General features: G+C 38.7%; 1 protein-coding gene across 5 annotated transcripts in view; it reads left to right on the top strand.

Moving 5' to 3' along the window:
* The window catches only part of LOC126357426 (protein SERAC1), a 252,691-nt gene that overhangs the window by 214,329 nt on the left and 23,883 nt on the right, over window positions 1–14,479 (top strand). For all 5 annotated transcript variants that reach the window (XM_050007456.1, XM_050007458.1, XM_050007457.1 and 2 more), the window contains one exon: window positions 12,269–12,421. In XM_050007456.1, coding sequence (XP_049863413.1) covers window positions 12,269–12,421 — 153 coding nt within the window. The remainder of the gene's footprint in view (window positions 1–12,268; window positions 12,422–14,479) is intronic.

The raw sequence follows: 14,479 nt of genomic DNA on the forward strand, positions 1-14,479 counted from the left end.
CCTCTAAACCAGTGTGGCAGACATATGGCATATGCAAGCGATGAATATGTGGGTATGCTTCTGGTCCTTGATGCATCTGATAATCAGGCTGGTGTTTCTGCTTGTGAATATGCTGCTGGATATCATCATCAACACCATCCAGATAAAAATTTGTTTCATCGTCTGTAGCTGCACCTTTGGGAGTCAGGTTCTCTCCTTCCACCATCACTTTACAGAGGTCATCCACAGACTTGCCGTACTCCAGCTTCTGAGGAAGCTATTGTGGAGGTCATACACCAAGAACCTCAGCAAAGCACATGTAGTGTAGCAAGGCAGCTGCATGTCTCGCAATGCACAATCGCTAACGTGCTGCACGAGCAGGGGCTGAACCCCTATCATTATTCTTTCATGCTACACCTGCATCCTGAATATCGCCATCAGCAGATGCAATTCTGTGAATGGTTCCAACAACAACAGGAAGCCAACAATGACTTCATGAACACCGTAATATGATGGGATGAAGCAGCATTCACTCGTGATGGTGTCTTCAATGTGTACAATGCCCACCATTGGTGTGAAGTTAACCTGCATGTCACCCGCGACCGTCGGTATCGAGTTCGTTTTGGCATCAACATCGGGGCTGGAATATTGGTTGACAGAAGTTTGGGGCCCCTACATATTACCTGACATTTGACTGCACAGAGGTATCATGGATTGTTCTCAAACTATCTTCCTGATGCACTGGAAGATGTTCCACTACATGTTCCACAGAGGATATGGTTCCAACATGATTCTGCACCTACACACTGTGGAATTAATGTGTGACAGTATTTGGACAGAACATTTCCAGGAAAATGGCATGTGTTCACCTGACCTAAACCCCCTGGATTTCTTCCTGTGGGGAAACCTGAAGGAGCACATGTACTCTATTCTGCTGATGAATGTGGAAGAATTGGTAGCATGTTTTCATGCTGTTCTTGTTACTGTGGACGCAGCTTTGCTACGAAGAGTCCAGAGCTGCATGATCAGGAGGGCTGCACAATGTTTGGATGTGCACGGAGGTCACTTTGAGCATCTGTTGTTCTGAGGACAACATATTCTATTGCAAAGGTCGTGCATTCGTTGTTGTTGTTGTTGTTGTTGTTGTTGTTGTGGTGGTGGTCTTCAGTCCAGAGATTGGTTTGATGCAGCTCTCCATGCTACTCTATCCTGTGCAAGCTTCTTCATCTCCCAGTACCTACTGCAACCTACATCCTTCTGAATCTGCTTAGTGTATTTATGTCTTTGTCTCCCTCTACAATTTTTACCCTCCATGCTGCCCTCCAATACTAAATTGGTGATCCCTTGATGCCTCAGAACATGTTCTACCAGCTGATCCCTTCTTTTAGTCACGTTGTGCCACAAATTTCTCCTCTCCCCAATTCTATTCAATACCTCCTCATTAGTTATGTGATCTATCCATATAATCTTTAGCATTCTTCTGTAGCACCACATTTCGAAAGCTTCTATTCTCTTCTTCCATACATGTCCACACTCCATACAAATACTTTCAGAAACGAATTCCTGACACTTAAATCTATACACGATGTTAACAAATTTCTATTCTTCAATAACGTTGTCCTTGTCATTGCCAGTCTACATTTTATATCCTCTCTACTTCAACCATTGTCACTTAATATGGACATTATTATTGTCACTGGTTGCTAATGTGTGACATCTGAGCACTCATATTACATTAGTATAAATGACAAGTAGAGGTTTTGTTATTGTACTGTGCCATCATCTTTAGCATCTCAAAATTGATATTGTTTTGTAATTATTGTGTCCTATGGCAGGTCATTTGTTTCAACTGTATATTTCTTGTTTGTCTAACCATGTATTTGTTATGTTCAGCATTACAAAATGTTGTAAATTTACAATACATGTGACCTAAGAAATACTGCCTATTACTGTATGAAGTGTCAGAATGAAATTAGCAAATAAAAAAACTGCGCCCCCCAACTCAGGATCGAACCTTGGACCTCCTGCACGCTAACCCAAAACTCTATATCCACTACAACAATTGTACAGCATGGCTAATATGTGCTAACAGAGTTAGTTACCATACATGTGGTTACAGTGCTGCCAGACTGCCACTCTTTAATGTCCTTTTTCTGTTGGGTGTAATCGTTGGATGAAATTTTATGATAGGCAATTTTTTATTGATGATATGTGAGGAGCCACACTGCATATGACCTAGTGGATAAAGTCAGAAATTCCTTGAGGATTCTAGTAGGTGATGCTTGGTAAAAGAGAAGTTGCAACACAAAAAAAATTGTACTGAAATGCAGGAAGACCTGCAGAGGATTAACACTTGATGAGGGAGTGGAAATTGACCATCATAAACAAATATCATGTATTGGGCATAAATAAGCAGAAATACCCATTATTGTTTGATTACACGATCACAGAACAATCATTGCAAGCAGTTACAGCCATAATATATCTGTGAGTAAGTCTGTGGAGTGATTTAAAGTAGAATGACTCTCTTTCCTTGTGCCTGCATCCCGCACTCCACAGGGTCGGTATGGTTATTGTCTGTTTTGGCAAGGCTAATTGAAGGGGTGGCTGGAAGCCCTTCCTGTCACCACCCCCATGGATGAGATGATGATGAAGACAACACAACACGATGATGAGGACAACACAACACCGAGTTCCTGGGTGGAGAAAAATCCCCGACCTAGCCGGGAATCGAACCCGTGCCCCTTGATGCGGCATTCCATCGCACTGACCACTCAGCTAATGGGGCAGACTTAAAGTAGAATGACTACATAAATCTTATAATAGATAAGACAGATGTCAGACTGAGATTCATGGGAAGAATCCTCAGGAATTGTAGCCCACCCAAGACTGAGGTAGCTTACAAAACCCTCGTTTCACCAATACTTGAATATTGCTTGTCATTGTGACATCTGTATCAGATAGGATTGATACAGGAAACAGAGCAGATTCAAAGAAGATTTCATTACAGGTTCATTTAGTAAATGTGAAAATGTCATGGAGATGCTCTGCCGACTCCAGTGGCAGTCACTGAAAAAGAGGCATTCTGCATCACAGTGTGGTTTACTTTTCAAGTTCCAAGAGCACATGTTCCCAGAAGAGCCTATTATCATATTTTTTCCTTCAATGCATACCTTCTGAAAAGGCCACATAGGTAAAACTATAGATTTGAGTTTACACAGAGGAAAAAGGGGGAGTGTTCGTGGAACACAAAGTGTGAGTTTCGTTTGCCAAGGCAGCCAGAGTCTGTGGTCATGGTGTGTTAGTTGCATTTGTGTGTGTGCGTGTGTGTGGGTGTGTGTGTCAAATTGTTTTAACTTGTTTTGATAATTCATTCTTATAGGAAGTCAGAGAAAAAAAGAATTGTTCAAGCCATTGAAAAAATCATTTACCAAAGCAGAATTATGAACTCACCAACAACTTTCTACTCATTCACTGGCATGCATTCAGTTCTACTTTGAATAGCATAATTGATGCAAATGTACCTTAAAACTATGTTATGGACAGGAAAATACCTTCAATTGTGCAAGATGTCTCTGTTACAATGTTTTTCATTTCAATTTATCCTGAGTAGAAGATAGAATAATATTTACTATGGTGACTGACATTGAGCTATTGCAATATATATTGATTCATTGGCTCTCTGTGTTACATTTTGTGTTACATTGGACATGCTTTCTAATTTCTTGAAAAATATCAATTCATAGGAAGCACATAAAGGTTACTGCTTTTTCGTATTCTCCATGTTATGGTGTATGCGGGTCTGGTCCCTTGCACATTTTGGTCACAACACTTATGGTGGTGGGTGGATGTATGGGACAGGTCTTGCAACTAGGCCAATTGCAGGGATATGAGCCATGAGGCAAGGGGTTGGGAGCAGGGATAGAGTAGGAAGGCACAAGTGAGTGGCAGAATACCACTGTGAGAGGGGTGCGAGGATAGGACAGGATAGGATACGCCTAATTTCAGGGGAATGACGTGAGGGAGTCAAAACACAGGCACAGAAAGTGATTCAGTGCTCCAGTCCTAGATGTTATTGAACCTATCTTTGTATTTATAAGAACATGTCACAATCAATGGGCGATATGCAAACAATCGAAGTCTTTTGCTATATACAATGTCCATGGAAGCAATGGATATGGATCACGTCACTGCTATCATAGTGCTGGTCTAACACTGTGCGACCAAGGCTGGCAGGAGCAGCGCCTATATTCCCTTATTGTAGAGGCCGCTCCTGTCGTGGTGCGGTCCTAGTTAGCAAGCTATTGGCTGACATCGTCTCACAGCCTTCTCTGCTATTGCATTCTTCGTCCTTGTGCTGGCACTTGAGGTTATGCCAGAACAAAGATATGGATGGTCATGGTGTCCAGGAAGGAAGTTCTAGGTGTAGAGTCAGACAGGCTTCTATTGAACACCACATTACCTTAGAGTCAGACAGGCTTCTATTGAACACCACCTTACCCACGAACAAAGTGAGGAGGCATGGTGGCATTTGAAACAGGAGAGATAGGTGACAAAATATTTGAAAAATGTGATTCAAAGGTGACAAATTATTTCAGTAAGCAGATATGACAGAGATGAGCTACTTCGATTTTGATAATCCTGTACCATAAGGCCAGTTAAGACCATAGTAAATCCTGGATGACCATTACTCTTGCTTTATAGAAATTTATTCACATATGCAAGTACAATGGTAATATGTAATTGGTAATTCAAAATTGGTAATTGTAATTCACAAACAATGTCTACATTGTATTTTTACAGCTAATGACAGTCTATACTGGAAAAAGATTAACAGAATAGGTGTGGGTTGCTGTTTCTTAGGAATCTTAGCAAAAAATGAAGTAATCATACAAGGTTTTCTGAATGTCCTCTCCCTCCCTTCTTTCACTCTTTCTTCTGCTTTCATCATTCATGCGCCCTCAGTCATACCATTGGCCAATTTTGCTGCTTTTAAATCATTCTTTTTCAAGTGTGTGTATCATTTTAACTGAAGCTTGAGATAGAAGTTCTTCTCATTCTCCTTAGATATTTGGTGTTCTTTTTCCTTTTTCTCCCCAGGACAGCTGTGTCATACTCAACTGACTTTTTTTATGTTTTTCATTTTTTTCATATCCTCTTCAAGATTCCTTTAGTTTTGTATCTCTTTTTGCTTTTCTTCTAATTTGAGTCTTCCTTTCACATTCTACCATATAAGCAATGTAATTTTCATGTGTTTACTGTCCAGTGCTATGAGTCAGTGGGCACAGAGAGAAAATGAGGGTATAGTTCCAAAGCATCCCTCACAGTTGAAATACTGTTCAAAAAACTTTCAGTCATCACAGTGTGAGCTACAAAATGGAATATCTTCTGTGTCTCTGCCCATATTTCCATGGGGCAATGTAAGAGAATCCTCAACAAGTTTCTACATCTACATCTACATCCGTACTCCGCAAGCCACCTGACGGTGTGTGGCGGAGGGTACCCTGAGTACCTCTATCAGTTCTCCCTTCTATTCCAGTCTCGTATTGTACGTGGAAAGAAGGATTGTCGGTATGCTTCTGTGTGGGCTCTAATCTCTCTGATTTTATCCTCATGGTCTCTTCGTGAGATATACGTAGGAGGGAGCAATATACTTAGTGACAGATTGGCTTCAAAAAGTGCTTCACATAATTTGTGATGTAAAGTTTCTTCATCTACTCTTCCTATAAAAAGGTTCTTAAGTGACATGTTGTTATTTAATGTTTACTCTCAGTCCAAACTGTAATGGTTGTTTGTAATTCTTTTTTATCTTCAAAATTTAGATATTTTAACCCTATGGATAAGAAATGTCTTTCTGAGATGTGCCAGTAATTGTCAGTGCAGTTGTTATCTAAAGCTGGATCATCTTTTTCAAACTAGAACCTTCCACTCACCTAATAAGTAATCTTGTCAGACATCGAATGCCATAATTTTTGCAGCCTTAAACAATTCACTGCAGCTTCAGCTCTTTATTCTTTCTATGGGATCTAAAACCCTAAGACTTTTCAGTAGTGCACTTTATAGGCATATCTTTTCTTTTCCATCAGACGTTTGCAAGCTGTGATGAAATGTTTTTGGGCATTCTTTAGAGACCATAACTTTTCATGTTCTTCCAGTTTATGAAGCTCTTCAGTTACTTGCCCACTAGCAATTAGTTATCCAAGAGGGAGCAGATTATCCTATGTAAAGAGTTTATTATGAAGAACTTGAGTAATTCTCTCAATTTTTCTCAAAGCAGAAACCTTCAAACACAAACCAAAAAGGTTTAAAGTATATTTTCTGTTTCTGTATGCAACTTGTGAATGAAAGGTATTTGGCTTTGAAAACATTGTATGAACTTAATGAATAGTTGCACAGATGAAATCCTGATCTGAAATTCTGCTTTTATTGGGGTTTAAAAAAGCATTCATAGCAAGTCAACAGTAGTAAAATTGTTTTTTAGATGTATATGATTAAGAATGTAATACTGAATTCCATCTCACTCTTCCAAAATCCTATTTGCTAAAGCTCCTAAAGTAAGGTAAATGTGGTTGTATGCCTCAGAAACTTGTGGAATGTTTCACTGAGACTGAATGTCTTCAAATTCTTCCCAGTGAACAGGTTAACCATCAAAATAACAGTAAATATTGACCACAAATTCGGATGCTTTTTTACCTAAACATGACAAAGCATATAGGTAGGCACTATGCGTTGTACAAATGTTACTTGTTCCAGTGTTTATAAGTTGTCTGTCTTGACTCTCCTATGCATCACTATCTAAAACCTAAACATATTTTTATTGATGTTATGTCTATCTGATCCCAGCATAAGGCATGTACTTAGTGACAGATTGGCTTCAAAAAGTGCTTCACATAATTTGTTATGTAAAGTTTCTTCATCTACTCTGCCTATAAAAAGGTTCTTAAGTGACATGTTGTTATTTAATGTTTACTCTCAGTCCAAACTGTAATGGTTGTTTGTAATTGTTTTTTATCTTCAAAATTGGTAGTTTTATCAAAATACAATTTTAATATGATGAACATATGAACATGCTTCTTGTAACATACATTCCAGAAAATATGGTGCCAGTCCATCAGTTATTAGATAACTCATTTTCTTAAATGAAAGTGAAAAATGTTCAGGAACACTATCAGGCAACATCATCTTAAAAACATCACAAATATCATTTGACAAAACTGTAGAGTAATTGGAAATCACCAGTTTCATTGTCCAAATCAATTTGCAGTGGTGGAATTGCCCTTGGTATTTAAAGTGCGAGTTTTTGGTGCACATAATGAGCTTGTGTCTGAGCTGTAAGTTATAAATGTAACTGACATGGTCTCCATTTAATGTCCAAGTTATACTTACATTTTCTAGAACATGAGTGGCTGAAAATTGCCTAAAACCTTTTTTCTCAGACTTGATAGCCAAGAACAAACACTGCTAAATATACTTTCAATACTTTTTTACCCGTGCAGAGACTTTAATTTTCAAATTATCTGTCTTCTCAAACCAGTCACTACAGACTTTGCATTTTCCTGTGTCAAAAAGTTTATTTTCAGAATGGAACAGAGTATCACATATGGCGTTAATTTTTAGGTTGATTAAAGGACATGCTCTCTGGCCACTAGAGAGCAATAACATCTGTGACAATGACGAAAGGTAGTGAGGCACACACTGATTAATTAGTAGCTGTTTGTCTGTGTTGAGATCTGAGAGAGACCACAAGCATATGATGACTTGTGTAAAAAATGTACGCACGCCAAGTATTATTAACGTTGTGAATGTATTATGTAAGGGTTGTGTGTGGAAATATTTCTGGAACATTGATGAAGGTTTCTCAGGTCTCTTGGCCTACAATCACATATCTGGAACAGTTTTAAAAAGTTGTTTAAATATTTATTTATTTATTTATTGGTCCATGAAACTACATAATAGTTTGGATGATCATGAGGACCTGCAAGGACATTAGTAGGCTAATAATGGAGGGAAACACCAACATGTCACTGCAGTGTCGAAGGAGAATGTGAAATCATTTGAGGAAGGGACATAAGAACATTTTTAATTTTTATACCTATATATTCATAATCTTATTGTTCACCGAGCAAGGTGGCACAGTGGTTAGCACACTGGACTCGCATTCGGGAGGACGACTGTTCAATCCCGCGTCTAGCCGTCCTGGTTTAGGTTTTCCGTGATTTTCCTAAATTGCTCCAGGCAAATGTTGGGATGGTTCTTTTGGAAGGGCACAGCCGTCTTTCTTCTCATCCTTCCCTAATCCGATGAGACTGATGACCTCACTGTTTGGTCTCCTCTCCTAAACAACCTAACCCAACCACCTTCTTATTGTTCACTTTTTTTCATCATTAGCTACCCCTCTTTTATCCAGTAATATGTTCCAGAATAATTGTAAAAAATCATTTAACCCTTAAAATAATATTTCCCTTATCATTTCCAAATCCTTTTTCCATAATTTTACACACCCTAGAAGCTTTGTTACTACAGTGAAATTAGAATCTGGAACAAAAATAGAAACAATTGTAATAAAGGAGTATTTGACACTAATAACCATTGCACAAAATATATATAAAGAAAACACTCAAACAATCAAAAAGGAACAATGTACCTCAGACCTCAGAAGCCCTAGTGTAGACTATCTGCTTTCATAACTGGAACATACCAAAAAGTTAAATCAGTGACCATAATACATAAACTTTGAAACAAATGTATGTAACATATTTCTACCTAAAAGAGTAAAATAGGTTTAAAAGATGACAACAATTTAAAAAGGTGACAAAAGGCGACACTGTTAAAAAAGAAAAAAGGTGACTTGTTCCTCACACTGCAATTACTTCTCCTCTGATGGCTTCACATGCAAACAAATCCATGGTACAACAGTGGGCCCCTGAATGTCAGCATCCTATGTCAACCACTCATGGGCCATGTAGAAGAATCCTTCCTAACCACCCAGAAACCCGAACCCCTTGCCTTGTTCAGATTCACAGATGACATCTTTGTGATGTGGACTGAGTGTGAAGACACCCTATCCACATTCATCCAAAACTTCAACACATTCTCATCCATTCACTTCACCTGTTCCTCCTTAGCCCTACAAGCCACCTTCTTCAAAGTTGACCTACACCTCGAGGATGGCTACATCAATACCTCTGTCCATATCACACCTACCATCCACCAGCAATGTCTCCACTTGGATAGTTGCCATACCAAACTGTCCCTTCCATACGGCCCAGCCACCCATGGTTATCACATATGTGGTAATTAGCAGTTCCTCTCCAAACATACTGAGGGTGTCCCTGAGACCTTCAAAGACAAATTACTCACCCAACCTTGTACAGAAACAGAACTGCGTGCCTTGTCTCTCCAGTTACCTACCACCTTCCACATACCAGATACACACTGTGCGGCCACAAAGGAGCAATCTTCTCATGACTCACTACCAACTTGGACTGGAGCACTGAATCACATTCTCTGCCTGTGTTTCAACTACCTCACATCATGCCCTGAAATTAGGAATTTACTACCCTATATCCTTCCCTCCCCTCTCACAGTGGTATTCTGCCACCCGCTTGTGAGTCCCTGCTCCTAACCCCTTGCCTCATGGCTCATATCCCTGCAATAGACCTAGTTGCAAGATCTGTCCCATACATCCTCCCACCAACATCCACTCCAGTCCTGTCACAGGCATCTCCTATTCTATCAGAGACCTATCTGTGAAAGCAGCTGCATGATCTACAAACTAAGCTGCAACCACTGTGCTGGTTTCAAAGTGGGCATGACAACTAGCAATCTGTCTGTCTGCATGAATGGCCACCCCACTATCCATGGCAGATTTCTGCTCCCTTCAAGTGCAATCTGTCTGTGTGTGTGTTTTCTATATCGGAAGACAGCCTTTTGGCTGTAAGCTTAAATGTATAGCAATCTTTTTGTTGTGCCTGTGTGCAACTCAACACCTTCTCTATATGATGAGCAGCAATGTACCCTTTCTATAATACTGTTGTTATTCCATCCTGCGCTTTTCATTCTTTGAATTTTGTATACAGATTTCATATTTCACAGCAGCAGGCCAGTCTTCATCATAATAAACTAAATTAGTTTGCATTATTCTGGCTGAAGATCCTGCATTTGACCTTTAGTGTGTTGTTTTAGCCTAACCCCTTTCATGGTGGTGGTCACTGAACGCTGTACTGTACACTTTTGCACACCACTTCAGTTTCTTTCTGTGGATTAAGATTTGATCCAAGGCTGCCTGTCTGGTAGGTTTATCATGAAAATAAGATTACATAATTCTATGAGACTGACTAGAGCTGCTCTCTATTCATATATACAGAGGAAGCTTTTGTAGAAGTCACTAATCCTTTTTCCATTTACTTTATTTAGGAATCATTACATTTTTTCCAGTAACACCCCAAAATTTACTGATGGAGAATGGTACACTCTGGCTATTATCAAATTTAATTTTGGAATTTTAATCACTACTGTCTGAAAGTCTTTGTCACTGTTTTGGAGGGTAATATTAGCTACATTAGTACCTGCCGTATCATCCTTGGTGAGTACAGGTATTCCCCTATAGTGACCTTCAAATCTACAATAGTAGTAAGCTACAGATAAATTTTGGAGGGAGAAACCAGTTATCAGAAACATATATTCCATAATTATCTTATAATTAATGCATTATTAGTATATTGAAATGTAGTTTGCTGTATAAGAGCTGAACATGTTGGTGAAAGATATTCATTACACAATTTTAGGGAATATCTACAGTACCACCAATATTAAGACCACTAATCTGCTCTGTTAGAGTTGTTATTTTTATTGAACAGGAATCCTTGTAAAGAGTTGATTCATGTTGCAGAGATGTTCAGTTCTTGCACACCAGTTATAGGTGTTATGCTGCTAGTTTTTTGGTCCTTAAATAAAGTCCTGTCTCTCTGTACCTTGTGTTTTGGTAGCAGACAGAGAGTTGAGGAATAATCCAACATTTGCACCTAATTGAATATTTACCGTGACATGTTTCACCCCAAGAGTTTTCTGCCTGTAAGGAAGTTTTTTACAGAATTTATAAGCTTTATTTAACATTTCTTCTTTAGCACACCACTGTCACTCACTTTTTAGAGTTCTTGTTGGACATACGCTGCTCCTACTGAGTGAAGTGTATGCAGTAGTTAGCACACTGGTCTCGCATTTTGGAGAATCATGATTCAAATCCTTGTCCAACCATCCAGATTTCGATTTTCTGTCCTTTCCGTAAATCACTCCAGGCAAATGGTGGGTAGTTGCTTTGAAATTTCCATCCCCATTCTTAAAATAATCTGAGCTTGTGCTCCAGCTCTAATGACCTTGATGTCAGGAGGATGTTGAACTCTAATCTTATTTCCTATTTATCACTGCTACTGGTGAGGTCCTGAGCCTAATGAAGTGAAATATCAGTTAAAAATGTAGCTTTCTATGTTGTATTCTTGACTATCTCTGACAGCTGAACAAGGAATTAAACTGTGGCGTATTTAAACTATTCACTTGAATGGAACTCAAAACATTATTGGAACTGTTGCAAAAGTCCATGACAGGTAACAACTTTCCTTTTGGCTAATCAGTGTGTTCAAAAAGTCTTCTGACTTGTTTTAAAGACTTCCAAATTGAAGCAATTTCATTTCTTTACCCTGACAGTTTCTCTGTCTTCCTGTCTCCCACCCCCACGCCCCACTTCTTTTTTCTTTCTCTATAATCATGCATCAAGTGCCATTTAATATGTATTCACTGAGTAATGATTGTGCAAAGTATTCTGTGTAAAGACTTTAAAAAAGGCCAAGCACAAAGGACAGAGCAAGAGATTGATAAAAACTAAATAACAAATACTGAACTAACTATAGAAGCTTTATTGGACAGTAGGAGCTAAAGCAGCTGGTTGACTTCTTGTATGATTCCTTCTGTTTCTCTCTATATTCATCCCTTTTTACATGTAAATTAAATCAGTTTTCTGCAACATTTATGCTTGACGTACAATGGCCAAGCACGATTGTTGATGGTACAAGTTTGTAATGCATGTCTTAGGACGCTGCTTGAAGATTCGACTGAAGATCCTCTTCAAAAAGATGTTTAAAAATGAGTGAGTATCTGGAAACTCAGTAGGATGGGGGCTAATTATGATTAGTGTCTTAAAATGTTATTGACAGAACACTATTTAAGTATTAGAAAATGTATATTCTAGCGTATTTTTTGTATTTTTATATGAATTTTCTCTGTTTATCTTAAGTGAAAAGTGCCCAGAATGCCATGAAGATATATACACACCGTGTTGGCCAAGAGACTGGCTTCCAAAAGATTGCCCTTACCTGCGGATAGTTGGTGTTAATTATGATACAACAATTTCCAGATGGTCCCCAACATGTCCTTCAGAAAAAATAAAGTAAGTATTTTGCTTGCATAAGATGCTTCGTATTAATATTGGGTAATTGTAGTCAGAGCTTACTTTTAGTGGTGCTACATTTGAAATTTGGAATAGCCTGTAATCCAGCACCCTATCCAAAACCTGTGTTAAACAACTACAAAGTTATAAGGTGTTGTTTACTTTTTGATAAACATCTTTATTTATCAGCTGGTTGACAACAGTCACTTTGAGATTATAAATAATGGGAGGAGCAAAGCTAACAACTAACCTACATTTACACCTATTCTTTAGATTGTATAATGAAAAGTGAAAAGGAAAGTTGCCACTAACAAAATAACGGAGATGCTGACTCACTGAAGGGGGGTGGGCAGGGGGAGGGGGGGGGGGGGGAATTACGGCTCACATACCAAGCTTTCAGCGAGTAAGGCCTTCTTTAAAAATATGAGCCCCCCCCCCCCCTCCTCACACACACACACACACACACACACATACACACACACACACACACACACACACACACACACACACACACACGACTCACAAAAACGCCGTGCATTCTGTAATTAATCTAATCTTTTCTGCACTATCTGTGTGGGAGTGATATGTAGTCTAACGTTCTGACGACTTAAAGTGTGAGTGTGGGTGTGTTTTATAATGATTTATTTCCCCAAACCACATTCTCTTCTTTACGAGGTGACTTACTTGGAATTTTGCAGCCCCCTCTCCTATATGGGATAGTCGACTGCTGGAAAATCTCTTGACTTTTTCTCCATCGAATAGAGCTAGGTACAGGAACTTTTAAGCCTCTTTATACTTATAAAATGAATAGCCAAACAAACTTTGCTTTTCGTCAGTTAACAATGTATTTGGCTTTCATGCGCAACATAATTCACACTTTCAACATACATTTGCAACTTTTTGTAAGTACCTCGCACCGTCAAAAATTAGAGACAAAATGAGTTACAGTTAAAAGACAGTTGGCTTGATTGCCATGACTTTCTTAAAATGAATCAGAAATTACATCTTGCCTCTACCAAGGCTGAGTCAAGAGTTCACAGTAGTGCTTTTTCAACTGTTCTTGTTTCACATGACAATAGTCAATGACTCAATAAGCACAGAGTGGCATAAAAACTCCATGGTTCTTCCTTACACACTCACTAACACATATGGATTGTCTGACAGGTACCTGCTGGTGCCGTTTAACCCCCGTGTCTACTTTCTTCCCGCGACTGATTTTAAACCTGTACACACAAACGTGACGTGCAGTAGGTAGGATTTTACCATCCCACATTTGTATCCAGAATATCGTGTGTTTGAGGCAGTAGAAGGCTGAGTGGTTCTAGAATTTACACAGAAATCCTCGAATCACTACTTATCCCCCCCGATCAAACACGCGATATTTTATACATAGTCATTATGTAAATAATGTAACTCATAATAACAGTATGCATTTTGTACATATATTTATATACATATCTCTCCTTTCCATCACAATTCTCTGTCCTCTCTGGAACAATCTTTCACTTATTGTTTCTCTATTCTTTTCTTATTTTACTTATGTTATTAAGACATGAGCATTTACTCGTGGTTTTAGACAACTTTACTAATGTTTATGAATTGTAAGGACACTTTTTTTTATTTCCTTTTTCAGTCTAAAACTTCAGGTGTTTATGACACATGAGTAATCTATTTTCCATTCTTATTTTTTTGTACTACCTTTTTCCTAGAATGTACTTTTTCATTAGTTGAAGATTGGAGGAACTATGGGTGAAATGAAAGTGTTCTTTTGACACTCATATACTTTCACAAAACATAATAATGCTAGTCATTCATAGAATTTACACTTTCCAGAATATTTCCTATAAAATTTGTGACTTTTGTCATGATACTGTCCCGTTCTCCTAGGATCAGCACCTATTCCTTGCTTGTGGGTTGACCTTATGAGAGCACTTCCTCTTTCTATTCTGGTAGGTATGCCCCTTACAAAACATCTCTAATTTTTTAGGCCACAGATCGTTCTTTCTCCATGCAGATACATCTGCCCTTTACACTTAGTGAATGCCACGTACGTCGCCC

The sequence above is a fragment of the Schistocerca gregaria genome, chromosome 1, assembly GCF_023897955.1.
Source record: "Schistocerca gregaria isolate iqSchGreg1 chromosome 1, iqSchGreg1.2, whole genome shotgun sequence".
Taxonomy (NCBI): Eukaryota; Metazoa; Arthropoda; class Insecta; order Orthoptera; family Acrididae; genus Schistocerca; species Schistocerca gregaria.